Raw genomic sequence first — 21,243 nt, forward strand, 5'->3', positions numbered from 1 at the left:
GCTGAGAATATAAAAATCCAAAATGGGGTAACTAAGCAGGAACACACAATGGCACATTGACAGACACCCGGAAGAAGGAAAAAGGGAAACTGAGGCTACGCATAAACACAAAGTAATCAAGAAGAGTACAAGCAGCAGGGTAACAACGCACAGCTGAAACAAATTAAGACAATAACAAGGAAAGACAAACCAACGGTGAGGCACAAGAGGCTAATAACTAACAGAAGAAAACAGGAAGTCACTAAAAGGGGAATCACATAACATACAAGAGGGTACTAAACACAAGGAGTCGAACAGTAATAAAACTCCAGTCCAACGAAAATACTAAACAAGACACAAAATGTCAAACAGAAGCTAAACCAAAGAGCATAAACTAAAACTCGATGTGAGAAAAATCTACAGACAAATGGAAACTAATAGGCAGCAAATATGCTTATAAAATATAGCCTACAGCATTTCAGTATGTCTCTGCTAATTTTATATGCAGTGGTTCTGTACATGATAATTATAGAAGTTACTAAATAGAAAATAAACAGTGTCTGCTCTTTATGTTTGAGAGGCATGAAGTCTCAGGGAGCCTGCCTGCCACTGAATAAAAACAAACAACATAACCCAAATATAATTCTGCACTGTTTTTATACGTAGTAGTATTTCAGTATGCCTGACTGTGATGACAGTGTGCAAATGGAAAATTCTGGGCCTTTGAGTTATTGCGTTGGACCAGTCTAATGATAATATACTGATTACTATATTGATATGTAACCAGTACAGAGAGGAGAAATAATCATGATTCATTCATTGCTCATTATTCTTTTCAAAAGATCAAACTGTCATACAGCAACCAGATCTCTGTTTAGAGCACTTGCTCTGGCTGGGCTGACCCAGCGAGGCTGTGATTGAGGTCACAGCTCGGACTTTGTCTGCAGTTGTGGTGACACGTATGATGCTATATGTTGCTTTACTGTAACTTGCTTGCTTTCATTTGATGTAACTGAAGTCACCAGTATATCTCAATCAGGGTTTCACCAAATATAAACTTAGGCCACCCCCACCTCCCTCCAGCCCTTGAAATTGAACTTGCTGTTCTGGTCCCTTGACCACTATAGCAGTGCAGCTTTGCTGTAATAGTTTTGTGTTCATACAAAACTATTTTTAGAAAGCCAAGTTTTATTTAGTGTTTTTTCTGATCACTTCAATTTCACCACTACAAAAAAGAAAACAATATATCATAAACTAGTCTTAATAACAGATCTCATAGATCAGAACCACTGGTGATCAGCTAAAACATAACCCTGGCTGTGTGTAGCCCAGAGGTAAAACAAAGTTATTTAGGAAAAAAAATTTTTTTTATTTTATTTGTTTAATCTAATGTCCACAAATGCTTAAAGAGCACCACGAGTACTTCGGCAGCTTTAAAAACCTGTAAGTGCATCTCACTCTGAAATTACCACATTTTCTCTGTTTTAACTACATGGAAGTTTTGTTTAGCCACCAGATCAGTAGCTTCCTGCGCTGCTTAAGCTCACTGGGATGAGTCGGCGACCACAATGCCGTATGGCTGAGGGCGCGTAAAAATAATTTGCGGCATGCCTCCCCCCTCTTTCTGTCCACTGTTCCTATTTGAAAAAGGCTAAAAAAAAATAGCTTATAGCTTGCTAGCTGTCCGTCAGACTCCTGTTGGCTGTACTCTTGATGAGAAATATAACCCAGCTAATAGCTTAAGGGGAATAACAGCTGCCTGTTATTTCAGTTGGATGTCTGCTGATAACAAAGTTAGGCGTTACCCGTGAGAGACAATTATGACAAATAAGAAGCAAGCAAACAGGTGGGATTTCTATTGCTCACTCTTTATTGAATGCAAATTGTTTCCGAACATAGTCCAAGTTCCAATTTACTTTTGCTTATCTGATGTTGCTTCGTAATTGATGTTAAATAGCTGGTTAAGTTATTTTAAAGTAGTGTGATATTATAAAAAGAGTTCATCTGCAGTCAGCTGCTGTCTCTCTGTTGACACTGAATGTTTCTTTGAGTTTGTCTTTGAGCCACTGGGACTGGCTGCCTGCCTGGCCAGCAGCACTGTCAATGAGCCAGCAACCCGCTACAGCCGGGGTGGCTGGCTGCTGACTCAAAAACACACTGAAACACAAGCCAAATCCAAGAAAGGGGTCACAGCTACTGTTTTTGTAAATCCTATGCAATAGTTCTGTTTTTATCTCTATGAGGTTAGACTGTCACACTTTATTAGCAAAGCCCCAAAAAACCTTAAGCATGGACACAGAGGCCCAGGGGTGGGCAATCTTCATGGTTCAAGTCAGAGAAGTGTTTTTTATCTTTGTGAGCACTGTGTCAAAGAATAAAGCAAAGACTTTGTTCAAAATGCTGTTATTCATCTGTTTTAATCAATTTTACGTGTAAAAATATTAAAAACAATGTCAGGGTTCTGAAGGTTAATGGAACAAAAACAAATTGTGGGCACAGTATGGAAGAACATGACTACATCTGCTCACACGGCAAAACAGATCATCTTATACTTCACTCTTTCCGTTTGGAGGCAGACTGTGGCCTACAGTTTGTAAAGGCAGTGTGTGATATGATGACAGAGAAGTTTAATTGTAAATTCTGCATTAACACCAGTGAAACATCGTGACACCGGACACACATCTGTAGCTCAGTCACAGTTTTGCATAACATTAACAGATTTCTGAACTGAGAGTGGTGGGCAAAGGTGAGCGTGTGTTGTTATCGTCACTGACCCACATGTGTGCGTTTTATTCTTTGTATACTTTCTCAGGAAAGTACCAAACAGCGAACTGCACAAACACCACAGCATCGTGTTCTGTGAAGTTAAACAGCATGAATGGACTGTATGGAAAAAATTGTACTCCTACTTTAGAATGTTCTTTATGTGGCTGCAATGGGAATGGTCAGCAACTTAGAGCTGACAGCTGATTCTGTAGGAACAAAAAGTGGAGAGGGGGGGAGGTTTGCATGCTGCACACACTTGAAAAGTTCTCATTTTGAAAGGGCTGCGCACCTTGAGCCGTTAGTTCCCAGCAATAACGTTACATCGTCAGCAGGCATGTATGACAGTACTGAAAAAGAAATAACACATTTGTTTCTTGGTCGATGAAGCTGTACGCTAGATTCGTCCTTCTGTGTTTCACAGTCAGTCAGACATGTATTGTCTTTGTGGAGAATGGACTCTGCCTGCTCTGGCGATGATTTTATGAGGCGGAGGTGGGCAAGACATGGACAGCAGCCCTGGAACCTGCTGCTCCTCCTCTTCATCTGAGGGGGTTCTTGTTGCCATGGGCTTCAGTAGAGGACCTATGGGATGAGGGGAATGGGTTGGCAGGAGATTTCGAGGAAGCACAAGGGGCTTGAGGATGCCAGAGCCGCTAGTAGCTGGTCTGTTGAAATACGAATAGCCTCTCATCGTATGAAGGGCGTATGCAGGGATCAGAAAGGAGTTAGAAGGCTGGTGACTGGGCAGGACAGAAGAGTCTCTACCACCCCAGTAGTAGTTTCTCTGCAGGGATTGTTGGTGGGTGCTGGTGGTGCTTACAGGCTGGCTGCTGCTGTTGAAATGGCATTGCAGTGGATTACTTTGTTGGCCTGTGTACGCTGCAGGGTGAACCAAGCCAAAGTGAAGCTTGATGGCCATTAACTCAGCACTGAGCCTGGCGTTTTCTTCTTTCAGAGCCATGAGATGAGTCTCCAGCACATAGTCATTCATCCTTCTCTTCTCCCGTGACCGCTTGGCAGCTTCGTTGTTCTTGCGACGTTTCTCCCAGTAGAGCTCATCCTTCTTTTCTTCAGGTATGAACTCCCTCTTGCGACGGGGTCCTTTACGTACCAGATCGTTTTCCATGTGTAAAACATGGTTTTCTTGGCCCCCGTGAAAAGCTAGCGGTAGGGACTCCATGCTAAATGAAGAGCGAGTCACAACAGAGACCTGAAATCGAATAGAGGAGAGCAGTTAGTGGAGCTGAAGCGAGCAGCTGAGTAAGCAATGAGTTCTTTATCAGGAAACTACTCTGCAGTTTTTTAATGAATAATGAGACAAATTTTAACAAACTGTCAATGTGACACCGCTCTACACTCCTGCAAAGGTTGGTCAGAATTCAATAAAGACGTTTTGAAATATCACGTTTACAGAATGACGCACGTGCAAACGCTACCAAAAACGTCCTTGGTGGAGGTAATTATAGATATAGCTTTACATTAAACAAACAGGAACCACAAAATATTTATGCTTTGAGGTTCTTTTCAAATAACATGACGATTTCCTGTATCCTTACAGCTGTACTGTGCGCTGTCAACATATAGAAAGTACCGTGTGAAGATTTAAAATATGTCACATTTGACCTCTGACCTCTCCTTCAAGGTCAATAGATAAGTCGACGTGATAATAGTGCTGCGTTGAGCTGTTTAAAACTGTTTCTAATTACCGTTGTTTATATTGACAGCATAAGGGAATATGAGAAATGATATAGGGGGATTCAAAATATTACTTTGGACTTCTGACCTCTTCTTCAAGGTCAAACTTCAGTAAAATGTCTTATGTTTAAAATTCTGCTGCCTGTTTGTCCTGACAACATTTAGGAGATGATTGTGGTATTTGAGGATTCTGAGTATCGTTTGCATCCAAATATCACGTCACATTTGACCTCTGATCTCACTTTTAATTTCATATCTGCCTTTCTTTCAAGATGATCCTCAAATATGTTAAATATTTAAAGAAAGTATCGTCAAGAGAGAGAATGAGCTAATCAGAGATATGCTGCAGAATATAGTTAGTTATTTACAAATCAGTACCCGTTATCCATTACCTATTTTAAATGCACTTTAAAGGAACGAGGAAAACAAGGTGAACATACACCAAATGCAATCCTAGTCCCTTAAAAGGAAGTCGCGCGCACAGAGCGAGCTGCCTCGGTGAAGGTTTGAACGCTCTGAGTGATTCTTGTCATTAAACACATTTATAATCTGAATATGTCTTACATTTGGATTCTTACACTTACGGATGCAGTTTCAGGGTCTGGTTAAAGAAAACAGCAGACACTTCTCCATATTTTTGTCACATTGTTAGGGCAAGCTGTTTAATCGCACCACTGAGAAAACAGATTAGCCGCTGATGACAACGGCATGCTGTTGCAGTGCTAGTCCCTAATCTTATAATGTGTTGAGTAATAGAGGCACATATACTTTGTGTATTTGCAACTTTGTGTTTGTTTGTCTCGCTTTAAGCATATAAATGGCTAATGTTCAGATATAAAGGGCTTTTTAAAAAATCGGATATAATTGTATAAAATGCTGCACGTGCCTGTAGAGGCTGTCCATCTATGGCAGACCATTTTCATACCATTATGTTTTTTTTCCTCTCCAAAAATATTTAGAGGCTATTACAGTTCAGTACTTTATTACACTCTGTCTAGCACCTCGAGACCCACAACCCCCTTTCCTGAACTAGCCTCACCACCTACCTGTCTCAATATGAAACGTATGAAAATAATAAGGCTGGAAACAATACATAGAATGGCAAGATTGTGGCTTTGTGTGTTAGCTCCATATTCCATACTGAGTCATCAGTGTGCTTTGTCTGCATCATGGCTGATGAGGAGCCAAATTAGAGGAGTTTGCATTTGTGATTTTACAGATCTGTGTTGTCAAAACCAAATAAAAATACTCGTCGAGCCTTTCTCTTTTTACTTTTATATCTGTGAAACCAAATAAAACGCTTCTTAACGGAAACTTTTCACGCGAGGTTTTACGCGACCGAGAAGATGCTGTCGCACCAAGCGGCTTTTAGTTCAGCTGAGGTGACCTAAGCTCGGCGTATGCAAATTACGCATAGGTATCTTTAGTTAACGTGAAGTCAAACAATGCTTCATGTTTCTCACTTTGTCTCCCCCTCATCTTCCTCTTTGATCGCCTTGTCCTTCTAGTCACTGCTTCCCCTCTCCAGCACTTTCATCTTTGTGCGTCACTTTGTTGCGTGAACAAACGTGCAGCCAGTAAGAGTTTGTCCATTTTGCTGTACATCTACCTCGAATCCTTCTTTAAATGAATAGAATAGGAGGAATACTGACTGCTGCTAATGAATTATCTTTTATTCACGTGGGTTTGTGGGTGGTTTTTATGGGAAGCTGTGCAAGATGGGTGAACAATGTGTTAAAAACCACAGCCAGCCTCCTGTACGTGCAATCAGAAACACACATAGACTCATACAGGCTAGGCTTACACTTATCTCTTTTAACTCATTGATGTTTCATTCACACCTTATTCTTGCTCACAATATAATACCTGATAAGTGTTTTTTTTAAATCATACACTGCACAGTACTTTATGATAGTAGTCAATTGTGACACCTCATAGAAGAGCTGCAAAAAAAGCTGTCACTCAGGATGTCACACATATAGCATGCTCTTAAATGCAAACAATAACTTCACAGCTTATTACTTACCGTGCAATGCCCTGCAAGGCTGTAGAATGGCCTTTTTTTTATTTCAGTTGTACAAAATGAAAGTACTTTCTTAGCATGTCGAGTGACCGTACAGTCAGACTTTGCCAGAGGCAACAAAACTGTAGTTTCAAAGAGGCCATGTACCGTGTGTGTAGTGGTGAGAGTACACATTGGTTAAAAATATTCAAACCTTTGCCCAGAGAAACCCCGTGTGTTTCTGTGTGAGAACGTGCACACCTGCAAACTGGTGTCTGACACAAAAACTACTTGTTGTACATTAAAAAAAAAAAGAAAAGCAACAGCAGGAAGAGCGAAAACAATAATCACAAAGGAAGACACAGACAAAGAGAAAATAAAAAAAGAGAGGGTTCCTGAGTGAAATCTCTCTTGAGGCCAACCCCGCTCTCTACTCTGCTGCACATTTGCACCTGTTTCTTATCGACTAATTATAGCCCGCCTGCTTTTTAGTAAGGAACTCTCAGACTTCTTCTTTTGGTGTCTATCCGTTTTCTCACACTCTAACATCTGTTGTTGTGTTGCTCTGTACCCTGCCAAGCTTTGTTAAAATAAGTGCTCATAGGAAAAGTTGGTCAGTCCATATTCTGTGGCTTTCCACCTCAATGTACTCTATTCACATCACCTTGAAACTGCCATTAGTATGAGAGAATTCCCTGTTGGGTGGATAAAGAACTCGCCTCCGTTCTTGCTTTTAACCGTCTTGTAATGCAATGCATTTCTTGATGAGCAGATAAAATACAAACTACCATCCTCACAATGCTTTGCATGCAGTAAATATGTTCCGAAACATCAGGCGTTCTGCCTTTTTTGTAATTTTCCTGACTTTACGTGAAAAATATTTTTTCCTCATTGTTTAGTCAGCCATACCGACATAAACATTTTATTATTCAAGTGTCACAAATTATGATTCGTATCACAAAATAAACATTTAGCTTCATGACTGGCTATAACATTTGCATAAATGTGCTAGACTTGTGATCGCACTACTTTTTGAAACCTTTTGGATTTATACTTGAAGTCTTCCGGTCGCTCATAGCGAGCGTTACTAGCAACCGCTGCTACCAAAGTGCTTGACCTTTATTTACTTCTGAGTGGACAGTGAACCTTCACTTACTAGTAAAATCATTTTATGCTTTCATAAAACACACTTTCACTTTCTGCAAACTTGTGATGTTTGCAGCTCCGATCAAACTCAGGCTTCATACGGGCAAAATGTCCCAACTATATCACGTGTAAAATATTACTAAGTGACCAAGACGCGGGTATCGTCATTGCAGTAAGTAGAATTTTATTAAAAATGTTCAGCTTTGGGTGAGACCACTTCTTAGTCTGAGAAGTATGCACGATGATGGATTGGTAACTTATGAATTAATAAATGTTTAAAAACTCCCACTTTCTCATATCTACAGCACAGCGCAGCATCTAAGAGCGGGCCAAGACATTTTCCTCCACATCATGGTCGAATTGATTGGATCAGAAGCGATTCATTCGTGACATTGTTTTTGAGAACATCACGATTAGTTGTCCCATTTTTTAAGACTTCAGTTTGATACGGATTTGCTAAAATTGCACGAAGTATCCAGTTTCGCCTTCCCTCGCAATGGTAAAGAATCCCTCCAAAAATGGGGATCTGCATGCGGGGCTAGCTCGGCTTCAAAAGTCAACGATCTCTGAGTTGGGCCGAGCCCCACGTTTGGTCATTTTCATGCAAATCCATCCCGGACTTTTTGAATAATTCCACTAGCAAATAGAGAAACATACAGATACAAACTGAATGACTCACGTAAACACAACTGCAGGGATGACATACAACAATTCACATGAGCTATAGATCATCCAACATCATATCTTACTGTTGTTCTGTGCTCTATTCTAACTTTGTATATCTTTTCACCTTTCATGAAACAAACGTTCGTTTTTTCTGAGATAGCTAAATAACCTCCAGAGCGTTCGTATTCTGATATAACTGTGAGGTCATTGCAGAACATCAAAAAGTATTTTTTATTCCTAACCTTGGTAGATTATTTAAAAAAATACAGCTAACAGAAATACGTCGTTTGCTGTAGAGAAGCTCCATGTACACAACTGTGCTCCTCTTGCACATAGTTACACAGTGCAAACACTTCCTCTTCCTCAAACAACTGTCACCAGATAATAGAATATAGAATAAATACCTGATTTCATTTTGAATTAAGAAAATGACACTTTACAAGTCTGGCTGCTTAATTCTGCTTTTGGTCGCGAGTGAAGTGAAACGATTCAAAGGTTTGCTGAGCTGACAATTTCACAGAATACACAGTTATGTTTTGCTGTGATCACAGCAAGACCAGTTGTGCACGCGTTGATAAATGTCCGTCCCTTAGTCACTAACACCTCAACCATTTCCTTCATTCGGTCTTTTTACTTTTAACATACATGGTCAGTGCCAGTATATGTGAGAAAATGTGCTTCAGGCCTTACCTTCTGCAAGCGTATCCACAAGATCTGCTGCCGTCGAGCTGCCAGTGAACTGTTTCAGAGAGGTCTCGCTCTTGCCCTAATGTACAACTTAGAGTGCCGAACTCTTCTGTTAGACACTGTCAAGCAATTAATGCACATATGAGTCGAGTGGGGATCATAATACTTTGTTGCTTTCAGTCCTACCCACTCACCTCTCTCTTTTTTGCTTTGCTCTCAGCCTTTTTTAACGCGCTGTTTTCCTGTCTTTAACTCTGGCTGTCCACCTCTGTTGTCGCATGAAAAGTGTCTGACTGCTTTCCTTGATGTCGATCATATTGTGGTGGTAGTGGCTTGCCCACACAGGGGTCTCCCCTGTATGATGCTGCTTTCAATTTTAGGCATATTTGGTCGATAGCATGCCAAAACTAAATGAAAACATGCATCTAATGCCCTAGAGTTTAGTAAAGCTATATGATTTTTTTTTTTTAAATCTCTAGAGTAAATGCATTGTTAGCGTCTTTACAGCATTTTGTTCGTACTGCAGCTGTACTATGATACTTTGCTCAGTGAAATGTTTTAACCACATGTTAAAATTCAGTCACATACCTGATGTCTCGTTCCAGAAAAGCTTGGGCGCAGCAGTAGTTGCGGCAGTCTTAGTAATATGAGACGTTTTAGAGATAAAAGCCACAACAGCCAGGTAATGATATGACCATCAGTTCTGTGTTGTTCAGATATTTAGCGTAAAGCATAAGTGTGAGGAGACGTGACTAAAACTTTATGTGTGACTTTTAAATAAATCTTTGGCACCTCAGATTCGCAGAAAATGCAGAAGTGTTTGTGACTTATGAGAGTGTATTTCAAGCCTCTGCTCAGTTAATCTTCTTCTTGTCCAAATTTAGAATCTTTTGTTATAATATAATAATTCCTGTGTCAAAATGACTTTGACACAGGAATTAAAATGCATGCTTTTGTCGTGACTGGAAATTTTACTTCAACGCCCATTTCTATGTATAGCCAGTGTCACATGTAGACAGATTTTTGGCTTCCTGTTGTGATGCGTGTAAGTCCTTAATGTTAGAAAAATAAGCACGAGAGGTCCACGTGGAGGCAAAAATGCTTTCTTTTTCAAAGGGCTGAAAGAGAGTTCCTTTTATGCTAAAATGTTATTTTCTAAACTCGCACGTAAACTTATTTTCAGTCCATCTCTCTGTGTCGGATGGACGAACACTGGGACGCACTCAGTTTGTCAAAGCTGGAACGTGTCTTACACAAAGACATGAATTTGACATCACGAGCCATGACGGACGAGTTCCAGTACGTTAAACAGGACATTCAGTCATCGTTTTTTTTCTGTTTTTAACTTTAACACCTGGGATGCCTTAATTTAGGCCGTCCTTTTTCAAGAAAGGAGGTCAAGCATTTATTCAGAGGAGAGTAAAGTTCAAATCCATGATTGAATTGGGTTGACCAGATCCAAACAAATTAAATCTGGGTCAAAGGATATGATTTTGTCTGACAATATAGGTCATGTCACCAGTTTGTCATTTATGACATATCCCATGAAAAGAATTTAACCCATGACACACAAACGCACAAACTATACAGGTCACAGTTTGGGCACTGGTCACAGGAAGGTTAAAAGTTTGTTTTAATGATGAGCTTGTCTTCTTACATTTTTTTTAGATGTGACTAACAATAAAAAACCTTATTGCTATTTCAGCTGCTGCTGTGCCTGATACTAATCTTTGGGTTTTAATAGGGATGCATCGGCACGTCTCTTTTTTAACCACAAGTTTCTTCAAAGACTTATGTGTACTGACTTTTGTAAACTAAAACCACTCAAAATGTGGAACAGTGTCTGAGTGTGTTGAGTTTCAGGAGAAGGCATACAAATGTCACATAAGCTCACGTAAAATAGAACATCCGGTCTCCTTAATTTAAAATAATATTCTTTCTTTGAAGTCTGAATAAAAATATGCGATGTGAATATATTGGTAGCATTAATATTAGTTTACGTTTACTTTATTTAGTTATTTACTCTAAAACCGGTGTATGTGTGAAAAATGCATACATACTACTGGAGAGGCAGAAATTATTCCACAAAACGAAATCCATCTGCCACACCGTTTGTGTTGTAGCGCCCTCTGCTGGAGGCTTCGGGATCGTGCATGGGTATTTAAGAGCCGATTGCGATGGCACTGCGTAGCAGGTCAGAGATGACATGATGCTCCATTCGCCTAACAAGTGAAAGATCCTGTTGCGAGAGGATACCCGGATCTTTCTTTTTTTTTTGGTGGGTGGGGGGGGGGGGGGGGGGGGGGGATTCCATCAAGAAGGGCATAAAAAGGGATTAAAAAATAAGAATATATATATATATATATATATATATATATATATATATATATATATATATATATATATATATACACTAAGTATATTTTGTACTTTATACTTAGACAAGTATAAAAGTAATACTTTTTATACTTAGAGTATATTCTAAGTATATTCTTAGAGTTTTATACTTACTTTTCGACTTAAAGCATTACTTTTATACTTGATTGTAAAATGACTAACAGGACTATTCGAATGCATGGATATACATTCATATATTAAAGACCCTATTCTAACAAAAGCATAGCATTTAAAGATTTAAACATTACCCAGATGTGGTGTCTCACTGAAATGTGGTGGATTGTGTCTCACTGAGCTGCTGACCCACAAATAAACGGTTCAACGTTCAGTTTTCCATCGAGTCGAATTGTGCTGGGAAATCACGCAGTGGGGATAAAGGGGAATACCGAGTCAGCACGCACAGTTTCACTGGTGCAGTCGCTGTGTTTTTCTTTTTGTTTGTTTGTTTTTCATCACTGGCAAAGGGTAAAAATGTACAAGAAATACCTGTACTGCAATGAAATTAAATAATCTGAATGAAAAAGAAAAGTCCGGAATAACATTAAAAAACAAAAACGAAAAAACAGCTTGTGTGTTTATTACATTATACATTAATATTTCATTGTATGAAACAAATTCAGACAAAGAGCGGGAGCGCAAAAGCTTCATTCAAACAGAATAAAACCACAGAAAATCGTGCCGTGTAGCTCGTGGTAAAATACATTGTTCATGGCTGATCTTTCGGGGAACATAGGCCACGTGAAGGCTGTTTATTTCGTTTTTTAATTGTTCGTATTTTCATTATGACCCACTGCACACGTTTCATTCTTTTTGGACTGCATATTTACTGGCAAACAAAAAAAAAAAACAGCTGAAAAAGCCTTCACCTCACATCTCATTTGGACGCATATGGAATCACGTTAAGTTTGGGGATTTTTTAAAAACTTCTTGTAAGTTACACCTTAACAGTTAAACTGTCCAGTCAGCGTCCCCCAGAACTGAGATGCATCCCGAGCTGAGACAAACCAGGCGTTGCACTGCTGAACCGACTCTTCAGCCCCCTCTGAATGTGCGCCTCCACACCGACACCCTGGCTTTGCCTTTCTTGTAAGTGGAGAGGCAGGCCGGAGTAGACGGCCGACGGAGCCAGGTAGGAGGACCCCCAGGGCAGAAGAAGATTATTACACACAGCCGAGTGGTTCAGCTGGGGCACCAGCCAGTTTTGGGGTGGGTACGAGAGCGCAGAGGCATGGTGGAGAGTGTCAGGAGAGGACATGATTGCTGAGAAGGAAGAGACGGGTGGGGAAGATACACTGGGAGAGATGGGGATTACATCGACGGAGGAGACCTGGCGCTGGGCATCCACTCCTACCTCCCCTGACCTTCCGCTCCCTAAACTATCTCGGAGCGAAAGGACACCGGAGCCGGTGAGAGGAAGGATGCCTGGCTGTGTCCCACAATTGCGATGGCTTAGTGGATTAAAAAGACCTCTAGTTGAGCCAAAACAAGGGAGCTTGGACTCATACTGGTTCAGTGCAGTTTCCTGTTGTCGCACAGCCCTGATCCCTGCCTGGAAGAGAGAAGGGGTGTGGGGAGGTATGGGCGACAAGGGCAGAGTGGGCGCTAGGACAGGCGCAGTTGATGTCGCAGAGGGAGAGGGTGCTTTGGTTTTTTCTATGCTCAGGGTACTGATGTACTGCAGGTTAAGGACTTGAGCCCGCAGCTGGGCGTTCTCCTCGCTCAGAGCCAGTAGCTGGCCCTCTATCATCAGGTCATTCAGCCTCCTCTTCTCCCTGGACCGCTTGGCCGCCTCGTTGTTCTTGCGTCGCTTGTCCCAGTAGCTGGCATCTTTCTTATCGTCTGGGATCATCTCCCTCTTCCGGCGCGTAACGGGGGTGAAGTGGCTACTGTAGGCCTGTAAGCGCATGAGACGTCGAGCCAGGAGGGAGGACCGAGTCCCAGCCAGGAGCCGAGGCTCCGTGTCCGTGTACCCACTGCTCTCAACTGAGGAGGAGGGCTGGCAAGGAGCATCTGTCCCGGCACCGTCAGGGCTTTTCGGGGAGCTCATGACACTAGTGGAGGGAAACAAGTGTCAGTCAAGCAGCATGCATACATCCATGCATCAAGCATAAATCTGACCCCGTTAGCTGCACCTGAATCACCTAAAGCAATGATTGCTGCATAAGTTTCGATTCATAACTAATGCTGAGAAAAATCTGCGTGAATGAAACTCGTTTACGTTTATTTTGAGCATTTTTGAGTTGAATGTACTTCACACATTTGACGAAACGCGTAGTTTACTGACGTTGAAAAGCGAGTTAATAATCTGTAAATTCAATGTGCATTAATCTAAACAGCCTTACTCCACCACAACGTTAAATGATGTCGGCACATACGACAGTGTCGGTGCCTTTTCATTTAAAACAGTTTCTAACCTTCTTAAGATTAAGACAGATACATTAAAAGTTAGCCTCGAGGGAACTTTACGCGAGCATACTGAATGTGAGCGTTCACGTTTTAAAGCCTTAGAATTAGACAGCGTCGTAAAGTTGAACTGACACTGACCTGATTGGAAGGATGACACCTGTGGGACTGTTAGAAGCCGGGACTTTGAGCGTCTCTTGCAGCTCTGCAAACACACACACACAAGAAGAGCGACATACAGTTTTACGCGCAGCACTTGGAAAAGTGACTTAATCTTTTTTAAGTTTGTGGGTGTTACATGGGGTGAAACAGAGAAAGGGCTGAACTTACCATTCACTCACAATCAGCGGTGATGTGGAGAGCAGAGCTGCTGGGCGGTGCGCACATATAGGCCACACGGATAGCCAATCACACTGTGCTGTCTGTTTCATTCTGTGGAAACCGATCTGGCAACTTTAACTTGGAGTGCGGAAGTCCAAGAGAGCTGTGTGTGGCCACGATCTAACCAACAGGTGTTACTGAAATGAGTCGATTTGGATCAACCGTCCTACTTATTACTTTTGTAAAATTACAGCACATCGGTCGACGTGTCTAGAACAGTCGCACTGTGACACCACTGTTCAGTAAGCTTTACTCATTAGTAGAAAACATGGTTTGGTTTACGACATGATTATGTTTGACTTTGAGATTTGTTTGACATGTATTTATCTATTTGTTTTGAATGACGTGATGAAATGAAATAAAACACTGAAACAAATCCCAGAAAGCACGAGCTATATTTAGAGAGATTTAGAGATTTTTTTTTCTTTTTTTTTTTCTTCTTTTTTTTTTTTTTCCATTAAAAAGTTCGCTCCACATCACGGTGTTGCTCAGCATGTGGCGCATCTTCTCAAATGGAGACTGCGGGAACTGTAACAAAAGCTTTAACTTCTCATGGATTTTGCACCTGTAACTCCTCCTTAAATGAAGGTTATGGCGCACATAACTGCTAATCACGTGCTCACAGTTAAATTTCAGGACGGACTTTGAATGGGTCCAGTCATCCACTAGTCCAGCCTCAGGAAGGATGCAGGGAATCACTAAAGTCCAGATTTGTAATTTAGCGTTCCCTGTATTTATTTATTTTTTTAATTAGACAAATCACATTGAAGGATAAATTGCCGGTCAGTTTAAATTCCTTTTTGCTATATTAAAAGGAAAATTTCAAGAGGCAATTCCTGCTGAATGCTTCAGATTGTGGGAATTTCTTTTCCCATTGCTGGATTTGCTCATTCCAGCCATCTGATAAAGCAGGACTTTAGAATCTGTAAGCACCATCTGTGCCTTGCAGTGTTAATGTTTTATTCTAAAATGTCAGGACGTTGTGGTCATGTTAACATGACCACAATACACACACAACTCTTGTTCACTTCCACACGTGTCTACAAAAATAGGTAGCTGTACAGTGAGTATTTTACACATACAAATCTACTTTAATAAATGTGATTCGTTAAACCCTTTTTTGTGCCTTTGGCGAGTCTCTCCCCAGTATTCATCTATCCATATTTAATTTAGTCACATGGTGTGGAATTCCATTTAGTTATGCGCCTGATTTTTATTCTAGCTTTTTCAATGTCACTAATCTTCACTGGTGCAGACAGACGTGATTCCCCACATCTCTCATTCTTCTCCAGTTGTTCGTTTGTGTTGTATTTTTCCATTTAAGAGTGTGTTAAGGTTCACAATTGAGGAGGGAGAGTACAAACCACTCTTGGTCCAGAGGATCTTGGTCAAGTGGCAAATCCACCTGTCCGTCTATTGGTGAAAAAAACAAAATGTTTCATAACACAACCAAGAAGGCTGTTGTTTGAATCCTGCCTCACCCGAGCTGCCAGAGATGAATCACTGTCTGCAGGGGACAGGGGCAAAGTGCACCAGGGTACATTAGGTTGTCTGCGGAGAGCACTGAAATCTCCAGCCTGGCAGCTGCCTAAGCATTAAAAAGTTTGAGAAGCACAGGTGAAACCTAATGATCCACCTCTCCTTTTCTGTTCACATTCTAATTGTAGTCTGGGTATTCTTTTGAAAGGCTGCAAAAGAGCAGCTTCTCGCGAGAAGACACAGAAGCCGAACAGCAACCAGAATGGAAAACCACACTGTACAACATCACTCTTCTGCAGTTGGTGCTGAAGACTTCTTTGTAGCGTGCAGAGTGAGGGGGCTGTCCATATCACAGGGGGTGTCCTATCAGATGTGTGTTTGTTAAAAACTCCAGTAGAGTTTTCTGTCTGACTCATCATAACCGCATCAGCCACAGTCGCTCATGTTCCAACAGTCTTCTTTTAGTAAGAACGTTGTCTCCAGATTTTTAAAGACATAGTACCTGTCAGGTTGTATTGGTTCCCGGATATTAGTTTGATGGCTTTGAAAAGAGACAAACTATCATGCACAGAAAACACAGAAACAAACATGCGCACACACATATACATATATGCAGGTGAAGACTACAGTGTAGCCTCAACTTGTAGCAGTAACAGGAAGCAGGTGTTATAAATATGATAGCATCCAAATTATTAATAAATACAGGGCTGATTTCTTTTTAGACAGACAGCGATCCAATTTACTCGACTGTGTCTCTCAGCACTGTGTGAATCTGGACCTTTTCGAGGATAGTTTATTATCACTGTTAAAAAAAAAATGCATGCTTAGAAAACATTGTGATATGAAGGGCCTGCATAATTTGGTGCACTCCCACGTTTGTGTGTGGCAACACCCACATCCTGACTGCATGTTGCAGATGATTCTTTTATGTGGATTACTCAGCGCCAGCAGTATAAGTCCTGTTGGCTTTATAATGCTTCAGTGTCTAATTGAGAGAACACTTCTGAACGTTTGACCATTATCTGTATTTCTTTCGTACCAGTGATTACTCGACTGACATCATGCTGCCGGCAGCTTTGATTTTTATCGAAAATATGGATGCAGAGGGCCTTCAAACATTTGTTAAAGGCTGTATTCCTTTTACCAATAAATCTTTTGAAAAAGCTAATGATTTAGTCATTTCCAGGTTTTAATTACCCAGCCTGTGCACCACTAGTACATTTATCCTCACAGACAGGATTTCTAATTAATTTCGTAAAGGATTCATGAATTGTTTAGACAGCTGGCTGCAGGCTAAGAAAGAAGGATTCTCAAACAGATGTTGATCACATCCGATGATTGTGACAAAGAACACCAGTTGACCTCTATTCCTTATTCTTCTTCTTTCAGCTGCTCGCTTTAGGGTTTACCAAAGCAGATCATCTGCCTCCATTTCCTCCTGTCCCAGCATCCTCCTCAATCACACCCACCCTCTGCACGTCCTCCTTTACTACATCCATGAATCTTCTCTGAGGTCTTCCTTTTTTCCTCCTGCGTGGCAGCTCAATCTTTATCATCCTTTGTCCAATATATCCACTCTCCCTCTTCTGCACATGTACAAAACATCTCAGCCTTGCTCAGCTTTTCTTATTTTGTCTCCAAACTGCTCAGCCTGAGCTATCTCTCCTGATCGCTTCCAACAAAAATCTTCAGCTCTGCCACCTCCAGCTCAGCCTCCTGTCTTTGTGTCACCGTCACCATCTCCAAACCATACATCACTGCAGGTCTCACTACTATCTCCTAAACCTTCCCTTTCCTATTCAACCCTGCCGGCACTCCTTTCTTGATCTCTCTCATACTCTCTCTGTTGCTTTGGATGGTTGACCTCCGCCAACATTCCCAAAACAAGAATCTGTAGGGCTCCTTCTTTCCTATAACATGGTGTGACGCATCAGCTTTATCCATCTGTCCAGCTCTGCACATCACCTTTGTTCTCGAAAATCTGTGCTCACTCTCTAAGATTGTGTTAAGCAGTCTGGTTAAAATGTCCACTGCCCTCTCTCCAAAACACCTCCATACCTGCAGAGGTATGTCATCTGCACCAACTGCCTTTCCACTCTTCCATCTCCTCATAGCTGTCCTCACTTCCTCACTACTAATCCTCTGCACTTCTTGATTCACTAACTGTCCTCTATTCATCCATCCTACTTTCTCATGTTCTCCATCTATCAGCTCCTCAAAGTGCTATCTGCACGCATATGTTTCGTTTTCATCATGGCACAAATCTGAACACATGCGCTAATGTTAATATGCATGCACAAGAATATGACAGCCCAGTCTGCGTTCAACTTTGTGAGTTGTTCAGCTCACTAGAGAATTCCAGTCTTACCAAATCTGTTTTTAATGCCTTGTAGATTAGAATTTTGGGGTACCACTCACTACAAAGCCCTGTAAATCACAAATGCACTGTGGACAGATAGAGATTATGATCTTAGTGACTAAGAAAGAAAGAGAAGTAAATGTTCTAAAAGTGTGTTTACACTTTGCTAGTGTTCACCAGGTGCCAAATGCATCTTTCCACAAGTGCAACAAGTGTTTTGCACATACGTGCCTCCCCATCACTCTCCTCGTCATATGTCTAAATGAGGTTGTGAAAAACACAAAGACAAGTGACCTACTGTCTAAATAAAAGAATCAGTGAATTTGAGCTTTACTACACTGGCCATGCGCACAGCAAAAAAGGAAGTGTGATAACTGATGTCTCTTTTGTTGTTTTTGGCACATTACGCCACAAAGAGAAAGTTATTCTGCTTGTTTTTGTCTTTGTCTTTACCTTGTGCATTAAAAGTGTATATATGTATATATTCTTTCTTCCTCATACCCACTTTAAGTGTTACCATGACCTTTCTAAATGCCTCAGACAGTTGTACATAGACATTAGTTTTGTTGGGAGAGCTTGAGTTGTGTTTTCATCTTCATGGTAAATGAACTGACTCTTATATAGCACTTTTCTACTTGACCTAAGCACTCAGGGCACTTTAAACTTGCGTCAAAATCCTCACTCCTACAGAACCAGCTCCTTAATCACAGCGTTGCCTCATCTGAAAGCATACTCTGCCTCATTGTCCTTTGTTTTTTACACTATTTACAGAAATGAACATTGTGCTGTAGTTACCAAATCTGTAAGCTGGTTCACTGAGGTCATTAACCCATCAGGAAAAAGATTTACTGAGTCTGGCGCTGTTTTTCTGTAGACTTACACAGTTTACCGGCTAGAAAGAATGCCAGTTTAAAGCACTTCTGTATTGTTTTCTATAATGGAGGTTAGGGGTTCCATTACCCTACTCCTATATCTATATAAATGCAGTGGCTCAGGAGTAGAGCAGGTCAACCACTAATCAAAAGGTTGGCTGGGTTGGGCAAGAGCCCCATGTTACAAAGAAACACTTAAAGATCGGAAAAGGTTCTTGTGTGGATGGAGGTGACCGGGTGCGTGAGGGTTGTAGAAATCAGTCCGTTCCCAATACGATTCATAGCATAAGCTAAAGAAAAATCTACACATTTATTGTTTGCGATTGAGTTTAGTTAATATTTTTAAGCATTATTCAAGCGATACCTGTAGGAGGTGAGGAATCAGAGACGGAGTGGCCATCCTTCCTGTGTTGAAAAGAAAACTTTACCAGAACTGCAAGTTTGTTGTAGACTGTAGTCTTCACCAGTGTGTATGTGTGTGTGTGTTTTTTGTGCATTAATATTAGGAGCTCAGTTACCTCATGGGTAAATTAGCATGAAAGATAAGGAGAATTTAGTCAAGCTATTTTTAATATTTGTAATTACTTAAAGCATACTGCTTCTGATATTGAATTAATTATAGAAATTTGTACAGTGTATATAAATAAATATCTATTGAAGTCACGCTTGTTTAAAAGTATTGTTTCAGCATTGTGTCTCTTAGTTTGAACTCAAAGCGTCTTCCAGTGAAACTGACATCATTACTTTTCAGATCACCACTCTGAGTCTCTCGGGTGCTTTTGGACATGTGTGATATGCGTGTGATAACGTGTGATAAGATATCAAATACATGTGTCCAGGATGACATGAGGAGTGTTTTTAACTGTAACTCGTGGAAGGCTAGTTTTGTGTGGCCAGCGAGTAAAATTTGGTGTTGGAAATGAGCATAAATGGTCTCGCTTATATATCGATGTGTTTATTGGTGGTTTGCAATAGACAGGCAGAAGCTAGAAAAAAGGAAAGTGACCTGTGATGTAATGCTGGGTTTTTTCATCTGCTTGTGAGGGTGTTTATCAGCTAGGTTAAAGTAAGCTAAGTGGGGTTTTTCTCTTGTTGTTGTTGTTGTTGTTGTTGTTATTATTGTACAGGAATAATAATATGGAGATTGATATGAGTATAATAATTCCACTTTAACTCAGGCAGAACTCATATTCCTTCGTTAGTGTCTGTCAGGACGGCTGTCTGAATATGCAGGCAGCAGACTTTAGCCAATGCAGAGGTCAAGGAGATCCCTTTATGTGCAGTCCTAAGAAAAAACGAGTTGTATCTGTTATTCCATGGCAGGGGCTAAGCTAATCGAGGGTGACTTGTGATTAATGCTGAAACACTCGAGGATTCCAGGGCACACAAGCGATGATGTGTGGAAATGAGCATAAATGGTGGAAATTTCAATAAATGGTCATCTTTATCATCAAAGTCACTCAAACGTCACTCAGAGCTAGTGCCCAGATAGATAAGATGTAGAAAAAACATATGGCTAGTGGAACTGTTTACCACTACTGATTCGTTTAGACAATACTACTGTAATAACTTTGTCATAATGATGAATTGAGTAAATCGTTGGACACGTGGGCCGTTGTCTCAAAAGTACTGCGAGAGAGAATGGAAAGATTTTTTTACAGTGTTTTTACTTTGAGGGAGTCACAGTACAAACTTGTTATATTATTTGGTTGTTTTTCAAATCAGCTCTCGCCCAGGTACCCCTACTTTAAGCAGCACCCTCCAAACCACAGTTTTACCATTACTAACGTGTTTCAGTGCACCCACACAGTTCACTTCACTGTGATACCACCAGGTGAGTCATCACTGGGGCGGTTAGTTTAATCAGTTTGTTCCTGTAAACTTTGATGTTGTTGTTGTTGTTATGTCAGCCCTACTCCCCGCACACCCCCATTCCCCTCACACACTCACACACACGCAGACACACACAGATGTTTTGCTTTTAACAAGCTCCTGTCCCCTTTGCTTTGCTCTGGTTCTAACCTGACCTATTTAAGGTGAGTTTGTATGTCATATCAGACCCCATGTCTTCTGCAAACCCCTCCAAGGAGGTAATTTGTGTGATTGTTGAGGTTGATGTTTGCTGGCCTGATTCCTACTCCTTAATTCACAGCTCAGCTGTTAACCACTTTTTACAGGAAGTTGAGCCTCAGCGAGTATGAAGAGGATATCGCCTCCTCATACTCGACTGCAGTGTGACTTTTGTACAGCGTCACATGACAACTTTACAGTAGTAATGTAGGCCCCTGAGAAATAAGGGCATTGTGTAGCTTCCCACAACATGGGGCTTTCTCACACTTACTGTGCTGTTGATACATGAGTGGCCTGAGGATCATGCACTGCTGAGATCCTGTGAGATACAGTAGAAGATG

General features: G+C 41.0%; 2 protein-coding genes across 2 annotated transcripts; both read right to left on the minus strand.

Annotated features, from left to right (window-relative positions):
* Positions 1-2,209: 2,209 nt before the first annotated feature.
* nfil3-4 (nuclear factor, interleukin 3 regulated, member 4) lies at positions 2,210-9,212 on the minus strand. Its single transcript, XM_085449443.1, has 2 exons — positions 8,945-9,212; positions 2,210-3,955 (listed from the first exon to the last, which is right to left on the minus strand). The coding sequence occupies exon 2, from the start codon at positions 3,923-3,925 to the stop codon at positions 3,167-3,169; it is 759 nt and encodes a 252-aa protein (XP_085305569.1). The 5' UTR covers positions 3,926-3,955; positions 8,945-9,212; the 3' UTR covers positions 2,210-3,166.
* A 3,022-nt stretch (positions 9,213-12,234) lies between these two features.
* Positions 12,235-13,385, minus strand: LOC146680395 (uncharacterized). Its single transcript, XM_085449744.1, has one exon. It carries the CDS (start codon positions 13,383-13,385, stop codon positions 12,300-12,302), a length of 1,086 nt encoding a protein of 361 aa, XP_085305870.1. The 3' UTR covers positions 12,235-12,299.
* Between the last annotated feature and the right edge of the window lie 7,858 nt (positions 13,386-21,243).

Source organism: Copadichromis virginalis, linkage group LG23, assembly GCF_057382275.1.
Source record: "Copadichromis virginalis isolate Kocher_CV1m ecotype Utaka linkage group LG23, C_Virginalis_male_GT1.1, whole genome shotgun sequence".
In the NCBI taxonomy this organism is placed as follows: domain Eukaryota; kingdom Metazoa; phylum Chordata; class Actinopteri; order Cichliformes; family Cichlidae; genus Copadichromis; species Copadichromis virginalis.

Bases quoted from the DNA above. Each gene is read 5' to 3' on its own strand.
- LOC146680395 (XM_085449744.1), bottom strand. From the start codon at position 13,385: ATGAGCTCCCCGAAAAGCCCTGACGGTGCCGGGACAGATGCTCCTTGC.
- nfil3-4 (XM_085449443.1), bottom strand. From the start codon at position 3,925: ATGGAGTCCCTACCGCTAGCTTTTCACGGGGGCCAAGAAAACCATGTT.